Here is a 17408-nt window from a genome sequence, read left to right as displayed (position 1 = left end):
TGACGAGTCAGCGATAGCCCAACGAAGTTTGCGTGTCAGCCTCGAGACGGCTGAAAAGCAGAGTGCGGCGCTGCGTGAAGAGCAGCGAGGGATTGGAGAGGCGAAGATAGTTAGGATGAAGTTTGAATGCGGTGCAGTTGTTTTGGAGTAGTTTCTGAATTTATCTTTGTGAAAGTATTCTTCTTTTGGAGTGTTGTGTCTGTTCTGTGGGCTGCTGCTGGACTTCAATGATATAATCAACCGTGAAAAAGGTGCTGTGGAGATGCTAGCTGATTTGTTGAAGTGAATTGTTTTTTGCCTGGTGTGGGTAGTTGACGTGATTACCTTTGATTGTTTTTGTTGTACCTTTTGTTTGTGTGTAGTGGGTGTTGCGTGGGGTTTGTGGTGGCGTATCTTCAGCTGTATTTAGCGCGTATTTAAGTGAAAATAGTTAGTTAAAGCCGTCTTTATTGTGTCATATGTCTTGTTCCCTTCTTTTTCTTTCGGTGTGGGAGTGTATTTTATTGTTGGGTTTTGGTTATCATTTCTGAGACATTTTTGGAGTGCGGATTGCCTTTTTTGGAGTTTTTTTTGGTCCAGATACCGCGTCCTACGCTTTCTCTGCTGTGGTATGTGTGTTTAGCGTTTTTTGCTTTCCGTTGACCGGTTTTTGTGGCATGGACTTTGTGTTCTTCACGGTCGTATTGTTATTGTTTTTATTTTGTGCGAAACCTAACGAGGTCGTGCTACATATGTGAGCAGTGTCTTTTGCAATTTCAGTTGAGGTATGAACTATACGCGAGGTGGCGCGTAGCGATAACTGAACGGGTGTGCGATTTTGTCCTGGTACGTACAAATTTATTTCTATTGTGCCTCGTCTCCTTGATGTGGGGTATGGACTCCGATGCACATGGAGGAGGTAATGGGATGATGCAACAGATGCCCTATTTCGGTCTTCCTATGGTGCTGTCGTGGAAGTCCCTGGTATGATTGGGGCTTTTGTCGTTGGTTGAATGATGAGTCACTGGTGTAGTTTTGTTTTAGTTGTGTGATGGCTTTGCATTATGTGTAGAAATCTCACCCTGACCTAACAGTCAATGCAGCAGTGGCGCTTAAGTAAAGACTTGCGTTTGTGCTGGTGGGGTGGGGTCTGTGCGCAGTAATAGACTTGCTTCGCCGATTATGCGGTTTCGAGTGGTACCATTGTGGCGCACAAAATTGAATTCGTGTGCCGACCCTGGCGATCGTAGCGAGGCTGCTGTGTGCATGTATATCCTTCCGTGGCCAACCCTTCACTCTCCCTTCTCTTTGCTGCTGTCGTTATTCATTTCTGCTCATCCATCCCACTTCTTGCCATGCCAAGAAACAGAACATGAATTGAAACCGCCGGTAGTTGCGAGACATAACGTTGTGCTAATTCGTTACTCTTCTATCTCATCGTTTCCCTATGGGAATACGCGAGTTCGCGTACCGCGGTTTTCCTCTCCTAATATCTTTCCGAAGACATTGTGGTGTTGGCGCGTGGAGTGATCCTTGTGTCGTACATCACATTCTGTGTGGGTAGTAGCGTTTTCTTTCTTCACCTTGTTGTTCTCGTAGGGAAGCCTGGCACCTTGGATACACAAAGTACAGCCACAGAACAAAGAAAGACAATTAAACTCCGAAAAAGTAAGGAAAGTTGCTCCATTCGCTTACAAAGCCAGGCACACGTGCACACAGAAATAAAAACACAAAAAAAAAACAAAAAGGGAGCCAAATACATTGCATACATGCTCAATCTAACAGACGAAAACGAACTCAAATATGATGGCCACAGCAACGTTACGGTGGAGGCATCAGTTAAAGTTGCTGTACGAGTTCGACCACCCAATGCACGCGAGCTTTCTAATAGCTCTTTGATATCTGTACGTGCTAACAGCAATCAAGCCACCGTGACGATTTCCAGACCCCAGACCGAAGGTTACTCAAAAAAAAAGAAGTCCTTCCAGTTCGACAATGTGTTCTGGTCGGCGGATTGCCCTGACGAGTGCGGCGGCAAGCCTGCTGGGCAGGTTGATGTGTACGAGGCGATCGGGCGGCCGTTAGTGCTTCACGCGTTCAGCGGGTTCAACTCGTGCCTGTTCGCGTACGGTCAGACCGGGAGCGGCAAGACGTACACGATGATGGGGGGCGACCCGAGCGCGCTAGGCGGGGCGGACGCTGGCGTGACGCCGCGGCTGTGCCTGGAGCTGTTCCAGAGGCGTGCGCTCATCGAGGCGGAGGGCCACTCGAAGTGGACGGTGGAGGTCGGGTACGTCGAGGTGTACAACGAGCGTGTGTCTGACCTGCTGGCGAAGCGAAAGAAGGGCTCGAAGGAGGAGGTGTTCGTGGAGGTGCGGGAGCACCCGACGCGGGGCGTGTTCATCGAGAGCCAGCGATTCTGCGAGGTGTCGAGCCTGGAGGACATTGTGGAGCTGATTGAGGCGGGCAACCGTGTGCGCCACACAGCTGCGACGAAGATGAACGACCGCAGCAGCCGCAGCCACGCGATCTTCATGCTGATGCTGCGGGAAGAGCGGTCGATGCGGTCGGCCACTGGACAGACGATCACGACCGCCGGCATGAATAGCCGGATGAACCTTGTGGACCTCGCGGGGTCTGAGCGCGTTACGCAGTCTGAGGTTGTTGGGCAGCAGTTCAGCGAGGCGCGGCACATCAACCTCTCACTGACGACGCTTGGGCGTGTGATCGACATGCTGGCCGATATGGCGAAGAACGCGAACAGCCAGTGGTCGATGCCGCCGTACCGTGAGTCGAAGCTGACGTACATTCTGAAGGACTCGCTGGGCGGTAACTCGAAGACGTTCATGATTGCCACGATCAGCCCGAGTGCGATGAACTACGAGGAGACGCTGAGCACGCTGCGCTACGCGTCCCGCGCGCGTGACATTGTGAACCTAACGAAGGTGAACGAGGACCCGCGTGCACGGCGGATCCGTGAGCTGGAGGAGCAGATGGAGCGGATGCGGCAGGACATCCAGGGCAGGGATCCCGCGTACGTGGCTGAGCTGGAGGAGAAGCTGGTGCTGCTCGAGGCTGAGGCACAGAAGCGTGCTGCCGATCTGCAGGCGCTGGAGAAGGAACGTGAGAAGAACAAGATGCGTGAGAAGATGCTGCACGCAACGGAGGCTGAGCGGGAGGCGCTGTTGGGCAAGGCGACCGAGCTGGAGCGGCAGGTGGAGGAGTCGCGACGCCAGGCTGGGTATCACGAGAGGTTGCTTCGTGAGCTTGAGGAAAAAGAACGTCTTATGCTGGAGCAGATGCGCAAGCGTGAGGCGTCGATGGAGAACCGCACGGAGGCTTTTCAAACCACGTTAGAGCAGGAGCGTGCATTATCGTTACGTCTGCGTCACGACTGTGAGCTTTATTGTTTACAGTTGAAGGAGATGGAGACGCGCTATAACACTTCAGTGTTGCATCTTCAGTCTATGCTTTCTCTTGTTGTGCAAGGCAGCATGAACGGCGCGGTGCATCAGCAGGCGGAGCAGCTCAGGGTTTTAAAGGAGAATGCGGTGCTCCAGGAGGAAACTGCTTCGCGGCAACAACAAGAGGTTGCCGCCGCGAAAGATGCGCTGCAGAGGGTGGAGAGAGAGATGTCGTCGTTGTGTGCAGAACTTACTGATAAGCTGACTGCATTGGAGACGGACAACCACGCGCTGCAGGACTCCAATGAGGCGCTGAAGGTCCAACTGGAAGAGATGCAATCACAGGTGAGTGTGTTGCGTGCACAGCTGTCGGATACCGCAACTGATCGAGATGGCCTCGTTACTAAGATCGAGTCCCTAAACAATGAGAAGGCTGAATTGCACGGGCTGTACGAGGAGAGCAGTGCTCTGATCGATGATCTTCAGCGTAAACTGAACGCACCACTCGTCAAGACGCACCACTCTAAAAAGTTTGAGGGGGATGAGTGGGATATATTGTTCAATGGCCGCCCAGTGGAGCTCCGTGACACATTTACAAAGGACGTGAGTGCTGCCTGCAAGGTGCCCAACGATGCTGTCACAAATGTTCAATTCGCCCTCGGAAGTCTGCTGTGCGAGTTTGATGTGACCCACGCCGACCACATCAGCAAGGAAGATATTGACAACAACATCAAAATATACGCGTTCGATAACATGCACCAGTTGTACAGCGACCGCAACGGAGAAAAAAAGGGCCTCGACAAGGCATGGGATGACATTCAACGCCTTAAGGGAGAGTTAAACGCTACTAATGAAAACAACAAGGCACTTGCACAAGAAGCCGAAGAGATCAACAGAGAAAATGATAACCTCCGTAACAATGTACTTGATGTAGAAAAAGCACGAGACCAGCTTTCCAACGAATTGGAAATATCGCGCCATGAAAGAGAAACTGCAACAAAACAGCTTGAAAGCTTTCAAGAGGCTCTGCACCACAGAGACGAGCAACTTCAACACAAAGCCAACGAAAACATCAAACTCGCTGAAGAGCTGCGCAGCACGGAGGACGCCAAGGCGGAGGTGGAGAAGAACCTCGAGTCTGTGACGGCTGAGCGCGACGACCTGGCTGAGAACCTGCGCAGCACGGAGGACGCCAAGGCTGAGGTGGAGAAGAACCTCGAGTCTGTGACGGCTGAGCGCGACGACCTGGCTGAGAACCTGCGCAGCACGGAGGACGCCAAGGCTGAGGTGGAGAAGAACCTCGAGTCTGTGACGGCTGAGCGCGACGACCTGGCTGAGGANCTGCGCAGCACGGAGGACGCCAAGGCGGAACTGAAAGAAAAAACTGTGAGTTTGTTGTCTGAACGTGAGAAACGTATCGATGTGGAGTCAAAGGTGTGCTCGCTTGGTGAACGTGTTGTTCGCTTGGAGAAAGACAAGGTGAAGCTTAAGGAAGCCTACGCACTTCTCCAGGACATTCAACGTAAAGGCGAGGTGCGTCTTGGTGTGAGGCATGGCCTTTTGAAGTCGAAGGACGGAAATGCGGGTCCGATAAAGAAGGGTTTCACGTTTACGGAAAAGTTGTTGTCTAGGAAATCTTGTTTTGACAAGGAAAATAAGTAAGAATAGACGTGGTGTTTTTTTTTTTGAGGTATTAGGCCTTTTGTGTGTAGAATGTTTTTGGTTTTTGTACCTCCTTAGAGATTTTAGTTCTGTTAAGCCTTTTGTGGTGGGCTTTTGACTTTCTGCATGAATATTGATATAAATATATATATATAGATTTTTTTGTTGACGTCGGCCAACGTATATTGTTTTTTTTTTGTTGATCATTTCTTGTAGATCGTACCGTTTTTAAAAAAAATCTGTTGGTGGTGTGGCGGTGCTTTTGTATTTGGGGAGCGTTGGTTTATTGCGTTGGTGTGCTTATTGGTTTCTTGGTTTCGTTGGTGTGCGTATGTGTTACTTCTGTTTTTGGTTGGTGCAAGGAGGTTTAGTCAGGACCACAGTGTAGATGGACTTGGCCGAGAAACGTCGCCAGCTGGAGGAGATTCGTGCCGCGCGTGAGGCAAAGCAGCGCTCGGTGCAACAGCAGTTTCAACAGGGCACAGCTGGTACATTATTTCCCTCTGCAAGCAGTAGCAATAACCCGAAACCCCTGTCGCCGACGTTGTCTTTGCCTGTAGGCACAGATGCATTGAGGAGCTCCAGCTCCACCGCTTCTTCGGTTAATGTACGGGAGGAGCGGCGGGCATGCGAAGTAAGAATTCCGACGACACGGTTATCACCGGTTCCAGCAAGGTTCCCGCGGCAGTCTCCCGAGCATTCGTCAGTGGGCAAGAGTGGTGCGGGTGACAATGTGAGAAAGACCCAAGGAGTAACAGGAGGCGGAAGAAAGGGAAGTGGCACGTGGAATGTAGAAGCAGGCGTAGGGGCTATTGCGTTGGAGCCCACAGAATATGATGCTGCAGTTGTTGGTGCTCCGTCACTTGGCGCAACGACGACATATGTGACGGAAAAGGCGTTGGAGGAGGAATCGGAGGGGCGGCGCCGTGCTGTGTCTCCGCCCGACACCGCGATGCTGCTGGCCCACTCACTGCGTGCGGAGACACTCTTCAACTGGAAGGGCCGTAGCGTGCTGGATGTAACGATGCTTGGCTCCCATGCGTTGGATAGCGGCGTCCACGACGCGGACGACTGCCTGCTTGTGGCGGCTGCTTTATCGGAGGATGGCCACGCGGAGGAGAACACTGATGGCGCGACTCGGTCTTCGGCGGTGCGTGTTGGCGAGACGCTGCTGCCGTCTCGAGCGCAGGGGCTCGTACTACTGTGCTGCGTTGGACGGGGGCGTGCAGACGACAGCTGCTATAGTGTTGTGCCGTTGTACTTTGACAGCGAGATACGTGTTTTAACGTACACGCGCTACAGTCCGCATTTGCTGTTCGGCGGCGCCGCCAACGGCTGTGTTGTCGCGTGGCGCATTGACCACGCGCTACAGGAGCGTCGCGGCACAAGCGTGCGACGTGTCGTGCAGCAACCAGTGTCTTTTTCACTGCCGTCGTTGATGGCACCCACGGTGTGCAGTGCTGCTGCTGCTGCGGCGGCGGCGTCAGTGGCGCCGAGCGATCAGTCCTTTCCGTCGCCGCACGCGCACCACTCGCGGGTGCTCGGCATGGCGGTGCATGGCGACGCAAACTACCACCACCTGTACTCCGTCAGCCAGGACGGCCGCGTGTGCATGTGGGCGCCGCTGCAGCTTCGGCTACCCTCGTCGAGCCGTGACGGGGTTACTTCAGGGCAGCCGCTTGGCTGCGTCGGTTCGTGTGCGGCGTTTGTCGATAAGGCGGCAGATGCGATGAGCAAAGTTGTATTTGGCTGCCTCGACGGTCACGTGCTGGAGGGGCGCACGAAAAGCTCCCGTACGGTCGAGATGCGGCCCATCACCACATCGACATCGTCGCTGTCGACGCCACCGCCGAGTCCGAGGTTAACATCAACAGGAGTAGCTGGCGCGAGTGAGGCACCTTCGATGCTGCTGCACCGCTCGCGGACCACAACGGCGGTGGCTGGAGGCGGTACCGCAGCTGCTGCGCATCACAGTGCTGTCGTCGCAGTGGCTCCGCATCCACTTCACGCCGACCCACGTATCAGCGATATGGTGCTGACGGCCGCCACAGACGGCAGCTGCAGCCTCTGGCTTGGCGCGCGGCACATCGCCATTGACGGATTTGGGGCACAGGTGAACTGCCTGCGGTGGTCGCCGACACACCCAGCGGTGTTTGTCGCCGGCGAAAACAATGGCCGCGTCGCTGCGTGGGATTTGACGCAGAGCTCTTACTCACCGGTGGTGTTTGTGTACCTGCGCTCGATGCGCGCGGCGAGTGGGTGGGCGCGCTCCTCATCGGCGGGAACTGCGGCCGCTGCCCCACCGCACCGCAGTGCGGCGGTCACGAGTCTCTCCTTCTCAGAGGATGGCGTGTGGTTAGCGTGCGGCACTGCCGCTGGCGACGTGCACCTGCTGCAGATGCGTGCCGACCTTGTCACGGAGGCGAAAGACGCAGGTCAGCGATCGGAGAAGGCAGATGATGAGGGATGCGCCACCTCTGCTGCTGCTGCTGCTTTTGTTTCTTCCGGTAACTATAACACCGCATCGTGGATCGATGCGCGCTTTGTGTGTTAGACAAGTAGAAGTTTGGTGCGTTGCTACACCCATATTTATGTTTACCCTCATTCCCACTCCATACTACTTTTTCATCCTTGTGCTTCATTTGCAACGTTGAACGAAGACGCTACTCCTCTTGCTTCCATTCGAACCGGAGATGGAACGGTTTCTACTGTGGGTGGTGTAGTCCTGGGCAGGGTACGCTCGCAGTGTCCGATTAGCGTGAAAGAATCAAGATGACATTGTTGTCGGTTTCTATTTTTTTTTTCTTTCTCCTTTGAAGGAGGTCTTGCCCATTTCTCTGTTTGGGTGACAAATAGGCGCTTGCGAATGTGTCTTGTCTTTCTATCTCTTTCTCTCCCCCCACAATGTGAGGTTTCGTTTTGTTGGCTTGGGCAAGTGCCCGGCATCACAGAGGCAGGGGTATACGCGTTCGCACGCTAACGAAGAGGACGGTAAACGGCGGCTGTTTTGTGGCCGCTTCATAGTTTCTATTCTCCAGTGGTGTTTATTGATGTTTCGTCTTGCGGGATGGCGGCTCGCCATCGTCGTGTCGTCGCCGCTGTTGCAGAAGAGCAAAGTGAGCCAGGCGTCGGCAGAGACAACAACGACACAGCCCTCCACGCGACGCATCGGCACCGTCACGACTTTCAAGCACCGCCGCGGCTACGGTTTTCTCCGAGAGTTGGAAATGACCGCCACAAGCAGGGCCACCAAGGCCGCCTCCAGCACCACAGAAGCAGAAGCAGCAGCAGCAGCGGTGGCGTCGGGGAGTGACGCCACACACAGCTTCTTTTTTCCTCGTTCTTCGCTTGACGGCGGCTTCTTTCTGATGGAGGGGCAATCGGTTGCATTTGACGTGCGGCTCGTGCAGCCAAACAAGAAGCTCGCGGCGCGCCTCGGCGAGGTGAAGGGAGCAGAGGCGACATCGGTGGACTCCGCTGAGGATGGTTTGCAAAAGATGCTCTCTGTTGCCCACCGAATCCGCCTCTACGACACAGCAACAAATAAGGAGAAGCCTGTCACGCCCATCACGCTGTACGGCTGCGTGGAGAACTGGGACTCGCTCGCCGGCACTGGTGTCATTGCTGAATTGGACCTCAGCGGCACTCTGCACGACGATGCCCCGCGCTTCACTGTGAACCTCGAGGATTTGGACCTCGGCGGCCGCGCGGAGCTGCGGAGCGGGCTATACGTGCGCTTCTGCCTCGAGGGCCGTGACCGCACGGCGGCACGCCGTGTTATTATCGACCGGGATGCGGAACGTAAGCGCGCAGCGCAGCGCATCACCAGCGACGGCACCAGCAGCGGTGCCGAAATCAGAAGCGGTGAACGCGGCTGCGGCACAGTGCGGGATATTGTCGAGGGCCGCTTTGGCTTTGTGGTGCTGGACAGCTCAGGCGACTCGATCTTCTTCCACATGAGCAACGTGGAGGGTGACGTCAAGCCGGGGGACACTGTCTCCTTCGTGCTGCGCGAGGTGACGCAGGGGAAACACGCGGGGAAGCGGACATGCATACACGTGCAGAAGTGCGCTGTCCGGTCTGGCGCGGCGGCAGGCAAAAGCAGCGGTCAGGGTTCGAAGGGCTCAACTGGCCTTGATGACGATGACGAGTTTGAATTGTTGGACTAATTTAACGTGGGCAAGAAGGATGAATGAAAAAAAAAAAAAGAGACGAAGAAAATTTAAAAAAAAGGCGTGGGGTTCCGGCGTTTGGGGCCCTATTATGAGGGTTGTCTGGCTCTCGTATGAGCGTGAACTCCATGTGGTGTGGAGGGAGGAGTGAAAGGGGGGAGGGATGATGTTTTTTTCTCCTTTGCCCGGGAGTGATTGCAGCCGCTGCTTGTGGGAGTGGTGACGGTGTCAGTGAATGATGTGAGGGGGGGGGGNGGGGGAGGACGTGTGGTGTGTGTGTTTGGGCCCAATAGAGAAATAACACTGCGAGGGGACATTGCCGGGGTTGCTCGTGCGAGGCATCTTCTTTCTGTTTTGTGTTTCTTAACTGCTATAGACTGCGGGTGAAGGTGAGAGATGAAGAGAGCTGCTGGGAGGGGGCCGCTGCGGCACACTGCTCCTACTGGCCTGTGCTGTTTTACTGTTCCTGTGATTGCGGGTATGCCATGAGGCATGCACGGACGTGTACACATACACACACACATACATACACATACACGCACACACAAATACACTCGTTATTTGTAAGATCGCTTTTCCCTCTCATCTTTCATTTTTATCACATCTCTCTGTGTGAGTGAGCGTGGGTGTCGCTTTGAACGACATCGGTAACGTGCACACTTCAGTTTCCACCGCCTGCACCCGCATTGTTCTTTTCTGTTTCTTTGTCTGTTGCACAGGACGCGTCATATCGGTCACACACCGACACACACACACACACACACACACACACAGACAAGCAGAAAGCACCCATATACTCGTGTAAATATATACAAGTGCCTGTATATCCGGCTATCACAACTATGCGGTTCAAGAATTCCCTGACGTGCATCGACATGCACACAGCAGGTGAGGCGGCGCGGATTGTCACGAGCGGACTGCCGCGGCTGCCGGGCGCCACGATGGCGGCGAAGAAGGCGTACCTGCAGGATCACATGGACATGCTGCGGCGCCGCGTGATGCTGGAACCACGCGGGCACGACGACATGTTCGGCGCCTTCCTGCTGGAACCCGTGGCGGAGGGCGCCGACATGGGCATCATCTTTATGGACAGCGGCGGCTACCTGAACATGTGCGGTCACAACTCCATCGCGGCGGCAACGACGGCAGTGGAGACGGGCCTCGTCGACGTTCCAGCGGGCGCGACACAGGTGCCGCTCGTGCTCGACACACCGGCAGGACTGGTGCGCACCGTCGCCCACCTCGAGCCCGGAAGCGCGAGTGAAGTGGCTCGCGTGAGCATCACAAACGTGCCCGCGTTCCTATACCAGCGGGATGTAACGGTCGTGCTGCCGCCGCCGTACGGCGAGGTGCGCCTCGACATCGCGTTCGGCGGTAGCTTCTTCGCCATTGCGGCGGCTGCGCAGCTCGGTCTAAACGTCTGCACCGACCACCTTGCGCAGCTGCAGGAGGCCGGTGAACTCCTGCGTGCGGAGGTGAATCGCAGCGTGAGGGTGCAGCACCCAGAGCTGGCGCACATCAACAGCGTCGACTGTGTGGAGTTCTACGGCCCTGCGACTCACCCAGAGGCGACGTGTAAGAACGTCGTGATATTCGGCAACCACCAGGTTGACCGCTCGCCGTGCGGCACTGGCACGAGCGCAAAAATGGCGGCACTCCACGCCAAGGGTGAGCTACGCATTGGCGAGCCGTTCGTTTACGAGAGCATCCTTGGTACCCTCTTTCACGGCCGGCTGTTGGAAGAACAGCGCGTACCGGGTTTGCGAGTGCCGGCAACAGAGACAGGGGAAGAGGGGATGCTCGTCGCTACGCCGGAGATCAGCGGCTCGGCGTATATCACGGGTTTCAACACACTCCTGTGTGATCCGCGGGATCCGTTCTGTGACGGCTTCACACTGAAGAAGTGACACGGTGCTCGGGACAGATGCACAGAGCCACGAAACAGGCTGCTATTTCTGTTTCTCTGTATATATATATATATATGTCTGTGTGTGACTGAAGAAGTTTACCAGAGTGATTGTTCATTTTTTCCTGTCTCGTATTTGTGTGAATCTGCCTGTTTAAGTGCGTGTGCGGCATACGGTGACCGGCGAGTGGCTCGTCGGTATTGATGCACTCTGCGCACGGGCACATCCGCAAAAGCATTTTTGAATTTGATTTGCCTTTAATATGATGACGCTTCCCTTTCTCCTCTGTTATGCAAGGCCTGTGTGGCTGCATTGGTGTCTTTCTCAATTCGTTGATGTTGCGATGCCTTTTTGTGCTGCTGCATTTTTGTTGCAGAGTCGCCGGCCGTAACGAATACACGCTCGCGCGCCTCTCTTGTTGTGGCGCTCATGTGCCGCGGCCGCATGTAGGGGGTGCGTGCGCGCGTCTGCCTTGCTCGTGTCGCAAGGCTTCTTTACCCTCTCACTCCATAATTCTCGCTGCTCATTGCAGCAGCAGTGCGTGCGTGCGTTTGTGTGTCTGTGAAGGGCCTTGGAGGGGACGTTGCTGTTCGATATCGCCACGTCTCAGCAAGGAAACGAAGCATAAAGTATAGGAGGCGTGAGAGAGACCGACGCGAAGAAAAAAAAAACGTATAAATCCCCAAACACAACACTGTAGTGTTCCCCCGCCACAGCATTGCGCAGAAACATCCCTCCTGTCTGACGTTCTTTCCTTGAAAATATTCTTTGGCCCACCGCAATTTTGCACGTTGCTCTTAATTGCTCTTTCTCTCCCTCCCTCCATTCCTTTGCTGCTGATGATCTCACCAGTAGACGTGCCTGTTTGTCTGTGTGCGTGTGCGAGGCGGTGACGTGGAGGGTGTGAATGCTGCGGCGTGCGGTCTGCGTCCGCCGTGGCTGCGACACTGCAGCGGCAGCAGCATCAGAAGTAGGTGCAGGTATGTACTCTGAGAGGGCGTTACGCATTCGGCGGCGTGAGCTTGTGTACCGACAGCTGCGCCGCCTCATTATTCCCGGCTTTGTCACTTACGGCCTCTTTGTTCTGCGTCCACACGAAGGCCACTTCCTTCGCTACTTGGCAGAGCGGCGCCACCACGAGACAACCTTCAACCAACTCTTCCCCCCACTCGTGAGTCGTGCAAGAGACCAGAAGGGGACAACAGAAGAGATAAAGGCGCGGAGTGGGCTTTTCTGGTCGTCACGGCCCGGATGCCGCAGCCGTAACGAGGACGGTGCAGAGACGGAGAGTGATGAAGCACGGTTGGCTCGCAGGCGGCTTCTGTTTGCGCGCGAGCGAACGTACGCGGATGGTGACGGCAACGGTGAGGCGTTGCGCCCCATTGACGCAATGCAGCGGGCTACGGAGTTGGAGGCGCAGCGCGAGCACCCGCCGATGCACCTGCTAGGCGACGACCTGCAGGCGCTAATGTCCGCCTCCAAGGCGTACGCGGCAGCGGGCCCAGATGCTGGCGGGCCCGTGCCGCCCGTGCGGTTGGAGTTCCGCGACTGGCTCTTTTTCGCGACTGGGAATGTGGTGCTCTCTGACAGCACAGGTGAGGCGGTGCGGCGGCTCCGCTTCCTTGGTGTGTGTGGTATGATGTGGTGGGAGCTGTAATAGTATTTCTCTTTGCATTGGTTTTCCTTAAAGAAGGGATTGAAACAGGGCAGCATCATCTTTGTTTTTGCCGATGCCGATACTGCTGCTGTTGCTATCGTTGTCAGTCCTACTTCTGCTCTTGCTGGTGCACGCCTTTGTTGCTCTCATTCGTAGGCTTTTCACTGGGCCATCACAGACATATATATATACATATATACATATATACATAAACTGACACCTAGCGGGAGGCGAATTTAAGTGGAAAGCCCTGCGTGTGGGTTTATGGGGTTGTCTGTGCGNCGATGCCGATACTGCTGCTGTTGCTATCGTTGTCAGTCCTACTTCTGCTCTTGCTGGTGCACGCCTTTGTTGCTCTCATTCGTAGGCTTTTCACTGGGCCATCACAGACATATATATATACATATATACATAAACTGACACCTAGCGGGAGGCGAATTTAAGTGGAAAGCCCTGCGTGTGGGTTTATGGGGTTGTCTGTGCGNTACATATATACATAAACTGACACCTAGCGGGAGGCGAATTTAAGTGGAAAGCCCTGCGTGTGGGTTTATGGGGTTGTCTGTGCGGAACAAATGGATCACGTTGATGTCGCTGGTACGCGAGAGATGGGCGCTGCGGCGTCCCTTACAACACTCCACGTCTTCATACCGTATAGCAACAGTGCCACAAATAAGACCAGCAACAGCGGTGCTGCCGGTGTACCCGCTGTGTCTTCCTCATTCACGCCTCGTACCGCAACGTCAGCAGGAACGGCAGTAGCGTCATCCGCAGCATTGAATGGCGGCGGCACCACCGCATCGAGTAGGTGGATGCTTGCAAAGCCCACACTGGACCCATCTTGCATCCGCTTCTGCCCAGAGACTTGTTGGGTGCCCGACGCACAGGTGATGACGTGTATGGCACACGACTGCAATGTGTCCTTCTCGCTCTTTAACCGCAGGCATCATTGTCGCGTATGCGGGCGCATCTTCTGTGCTGCCTGCTGTTCTCACATCATCACAGCGCTCAACTACCACAACAATAATGACAGCTACTACAGTCAAAACCAACGTCAACTGCAAAACAGCAGTTACACCAACTCCATGGCGCAGTGTACAGTCTCGTGTGGCGACGCCCTGGACTCGTTCGGGTCACCATCGACGGTGCAGAGTCACCGTGGCGATGGGTCCCCTCTTGGAGCATGCAGCACTCCCTCTTCGGCGCGCCTGCATCAGCAACAGCAGTTTGTGACGTCTTCGCCGACCACAACGTGTCGCGTCTGCTCTGCCTGCCATTACGAGCTTCAGCTTGTAGTACCGCGCCGTGACCACAACGGCGAGGCGCGGCGCAAGTGCCGTGGTGAGCTGAAAATGATGCAGTGGCCGCTGCTGGTGAGGATGCTGTCGTACCTCACCATGCATGACCTCCTCGAGGTGTCGCTGGTGTCCTCTGACTTCTACTTTATGTCACGCGATAATTTGATTTGGTACCAATACAACATGGCGCGCTGCTGGCAAGAAGTGGAGCTGAAGATACCAACAACACGGAGCAGCAGCTCGTCCTTCTCACTGCGCCGGCGCCTTCTCAACCGAGCGAAACCGCAGACGTTCCTTACCGAGTTTGGAGACATCATACCGACGGATGCATCGAAACGCGTCATCTCTCTGCACGCGCGGTACAACTTCACGCAATTCCTTGACTTCGCTCGGCGGCGGGAGCTGGCGCGATGCAAGGGTGTCTCATCCTTTTCGGAAGGGGCTCGCATGCTACTCTCGAGCCCGCTTAAGATTGCCATTATTGGCCCCGCTGGTGTCGGCAAGACGGCGCTTGTGCAGCAGTTTGTTGATCAGCATGAGAACCGGCGATTGGCGGGCAGACCGCTGCTGCCAACCATGGGTTTCACACTCTACGAGAAGACGGTGCACATCGTGGGGAGCCTGACGACCGATGTGCGGCTTCAGATCTTTGACATCTCCGGCGAGCCGCGCTTTGAAGAGCTGCGGCGGCTTCTCTGCTCTAACTGTCACGCGATCGGAATCTGCTACGACGCACGGCGGAAGGTCACACTCGTGCAGGCGGCGGATGTGATGATGGAAGTTGAGCCCACACTCGGTCCTCAGCCTACCGTGGTATGCGGTATTGTGCGACCACCAGCAGCGGCAGCCGCGCAAGAAATTGGGGAGAAGGGGGCACCGCTGGAGGTGTCGGAGGTGCACGCGCGGGACATCACTGTACGTGGGCGTGGCTCCCTGCAGTGTGCGTGGGACAAGGGCGAAATGCTCTTCCAGAAGCTGGTGCAATGCTTGCTGGACCGCCTTGCGCTGGCGACAACCACGTCGTCGGTGATTGCCACGACAACGCCCACCGGCCGTGTGCGGAGAGACGAGAGGGAGACCAGCATGAACCTCAACGTGGCGCAGGAGTTGTTACAAATAACGATGCAGCCCTCTCCTCTCGACGTGCTGCTATGCGATAAGTAGTGGAAGGGGGGCAGATAACAACTCCGTGGAAGACAGCAGATCCTCGTGTCGTTCTGAACGGGTGAAACGCAAGGGAACGCGAATGATAGAGCAACACGTGCGAGCCGAGAGGAGATGATGGAGGTGCTTCAGAAACGGGTGTGGAGCGTAATGTTGCTTTCTGCCATGAGTGATACCCTCTCTCTCCTCCACACCCACCTGCGCATATGCGTCTCGGTGTTTTTTTTTTCGTTTTTATGGAGAGAGGGGCAAGAAGAGATGTTGTGAGATGGGTGTGTGAGCGAAGTGTGCGTGTTACCCACTCTGCTTTTTTTTCAACTTCTGTTCTCTCTATCCTCCCACTTGCGCCCAATGCTAAGCCTGTCTCTCTCTGTTGCGCTGGCTGCTGTCACCTTGCTGTTCTTTCCACACCTGCCTCTTTCTGATTCCCCTCCCCCTTCCACATACTGCGGCAGAGCTATAAGCGTGGGAGGAACACACACACACACACACAGGCAGGCACAGACAGACTTGGAAAGCAAGAGGGAGTGAATATTGGGACACTCGCCAATGTCACGTGCCGACAAGTCATTCCTCGCGAAGAAAGTCATCTCCGCTGACGGCCCATCTCCGCGGGAGGAGGAGCACAACGCGCCGCTCGTCGAATGCTGCGCTGCCGGTATCGAGCCGGAGGAAGAGGCGAACCGCCGCCGCTCAGTGCTGGAGCACATCAACAACATTGTGCGTGCGTGGATACGTTCAACGATGATCACGGAATTCCGCATGCCCGCGGAGGCGGCGGCGCAGGTGGAGGGCCGCATCTTCGCTACTGGATCTTACCGCTACAACGTGCATGCGTCCGGAAGCGATATTGACATTGTTCTCATCGCCCCCAACCGCATCACACGCGAGCACTTCTTCAACACACTGGCCCCCCGCCTGCAACACGAGCCGCGCATTACAGAACTGCACTGCATCCGAGACGCCCGTGTTCCACTCATCGCAATGGTGGCGGACGGCATCGACATTGACTTGTCCTTTGGCTCCATTCGGCAGGATCGCGTGCCGGAGGTGATCACCGACGACCTACTCCAGGGGCTCGACGACCAGTCAGTGCTGAGTTGTAATGCCGTGCGTGTGGCGCACAACATCATGGACCTCGTTCCACACAAGGCGTCATTCCGCCAGGCATTGCGCTTCATCAAGGCGTGGGGCAAGGCACGTAGCATATACAGCAATACATTTGGCTTCCCCAGCGGTATTGGTTGGGCTATCCTTGTTGCTTTTGTGTGTCAGTGCCACCCGAACCAAAACGCCGCCGGCATGGTGGTGCGCTTCTTCCGCATCTACCACGCGTGGTTCTCGCCCAACCCACACGAGACCGGCAAGGAGAATCGCGCCATCTACCTGACTGAGACGATGCGTGTCAAGACGAACCTTGGCCGCTGCTGGGACCCGCGCGAGTCCAAGTCGGACGCCATGGCACTCTTTCCAGTGCTCACGCCGGCTGTGCCATACGGTAATGCGTGCTTCAACGTGACGCTGACAAACTTGCGGCAGCTTTGCGCGGAGTTCGCGCGCGGCCACGAGATCTGCAGTGTGAGCCTCGGCACCTCCGTCGAGGAGGCCAAGGCGAATTTTGGCACGTATGGCGTCTGGAGCAAGCTGCTGGAGCCCGTCAAGTTCTTTGGTGAGTACAAGTACTACCTGCATGTGCAGGTGTCCTGCACTGATGCGGAGGCCTACCAGGGATACATTGATGCCGTGGAGTCTAAGATTCGGTTTCTGTGGGCAGGCACCGCCGAGTCGCGTNCACAGGCACTTGAGGCGTGCCGCCACGTGCGACTGCAGCTGAACCCACGGCGGTACGAGGCACCAGAGGAAGTGGAGACGCGAGCTCGCCTCCTGCAGAAGGCGACACGTGCCAGCGGCGGCAGTGTTTCGACAAAAACCGTGTTTAGCTGCCATTATTATATTGGCATGTTGGTCGACCCGCACGCACCTTCCGGTAAGATTGATCTCGCCCCCAGTATTCGTGCGTTTCACAATGTTGTGCGGCAGTTGCGACAGTATCAAGAGGGCGTTACCAAACTCCCTGTCATTACAGTGGAGGACATGCAAAAAATACCGGCGTTCGTAAAGGAGGCGGCCGGGTACAAGGATCCCATAGATACTACTGCTGCTGC

General features: G+C 55.5%; 7 protein-coding genes across 7 annotated transcripts in view; all 7 read left to right on the top strand.

The window, feature by feature from the left end:
• Window positions 1–1748: 1748 nt before the first annotated feature.
• On the top strand, window positions 1749–5045 carry DQ04_01461110 (kinesin-like protein; the record flags this gene model as incomplete). Its single annotated transcript, XM_009310765.1, has 1 exon — window positions 1749–5045. One exon carries the CDS (start codon window positions 1749–1751, stop codon window positions 5043–5045), a length of 3297 nt encoding a protein of 1098 aa, XP_009309040.1.
• Window positions 5046–5433: 388 nt separating this feature from the next.
• On the top strand, window positions 5434–7599 carry DQ04_01461100 (putative dynein intermediate chain; the record flags this gene model as incomplete). Its single annotated transcript, XM_009310764.1, has 1 exon — window positions 5434–7599. One exon carries the CDS (start codon window positions 5434–5436, stop codon window positions 7597–7599), a length of 2166 nt encoding a protein of 721 aa, XP_009309039.1.
• Window positions 7600–8095: 496 nt separating this feature from the next.
• On the top strand, window positions 8096–9214 carry DQ04_01461090 (hypothetical protein; the record flags this gene model as incomplete). The annotated part of the gene is made up of 1 exon (XM_009310763.1): window positions 8096–9214. One exon carries the CDS (start codon window positions 8096–8098, stop codon window positions 9212–9214), a length of 1119 nt encoding a protein of 372 aa, XP_009309038.1.
• An 845-nt stretch (window positions 9215–10059) lies between these two features.
• DQ04_01461080 (unspecified product) lies at window positions 10060–11124 on the top strand (the record flags this gene model as incomplete). The annotated part of the gene is made up of 1 exon (XM_009310762.1): window positions 10060–11124. One exon carries the CDS (start codon window positions 10060–10062, stop codon window positions 11122–11124), a length of 1065 nt encoding a protein of 354 aa, XP_009309037.1.
• A 907-nt stretch (window positions 11125–12031) lies between these two features.
• Window positions 12032–12781, top strand: DQ04_01461070 (hypothetical protein; the record flags this gene model as incomplete). Its single annotated transcript, XM_009310761.1, has 1 exon — window positions 12032–12781. The coding sequence occupies one exon, from the start codon at window positions 12032–12034 to the stop codon at window positions 12779–12781; it is 750 nt and encodes a 249-aa protein (XP_009309036.1).
• A 575-nt stretch (window positions 12782–13356) lies between these two features.
• On the top strand, window positions 13357–15243 carry DQ04_01461060 (putative small GTP-binding protein Rab7; the record flags this gene model as incomplete). The annotated part of the gene is made up of 1 exon (XM_009310760.1): window positions 13357–15243. One exon carries the CDS (start codon window positions 13357–13359, stop codon window positions 15241–15243), a length of 1887 nt encoding a protein of 628 aa, XP_009309035.1.
• A 549-nt stretch (window positions 15244–15792) lies between these two features.
• DQ04_01461050 (putative poly(A) polymerase, putative,polynucleotide adenylyltransferase) overlaps window positions 15793–17408 on the top strand; it is a gene marked incomplete at both ends in the record, with an annotated part of 1707 nt that continues 91 nt past the window's right edge. Inside the window, one exon of the mRNA XM_009310759.1 lies at window positions 15793–17408. This exon is cut by the window's right edge and continues 91 nt beyond it. Coding sequence (XP_009309034.1) covers window positions 15793–17408 — 1616 coding nt within the window.

This window comes from Trypanosoma grayi (assembly GCF_000691245.1).
Source record: "Trypanosoma grayi strain ANR4 Tgr_146_V1, whole genome shotgun sequence".
Lineage (NCBI taxonomy): Eukaryota > Euglenozoa > Kinetoplastea > Trypanosomatida > Trypanosomatidae > Trypanosoma > Trypanosoma grayi.
The sequence above is the reverse complement of the archived record's forward strand: the minus strand, read 5'-3'. Positions and strand labels throughout refer to the sequence as shown.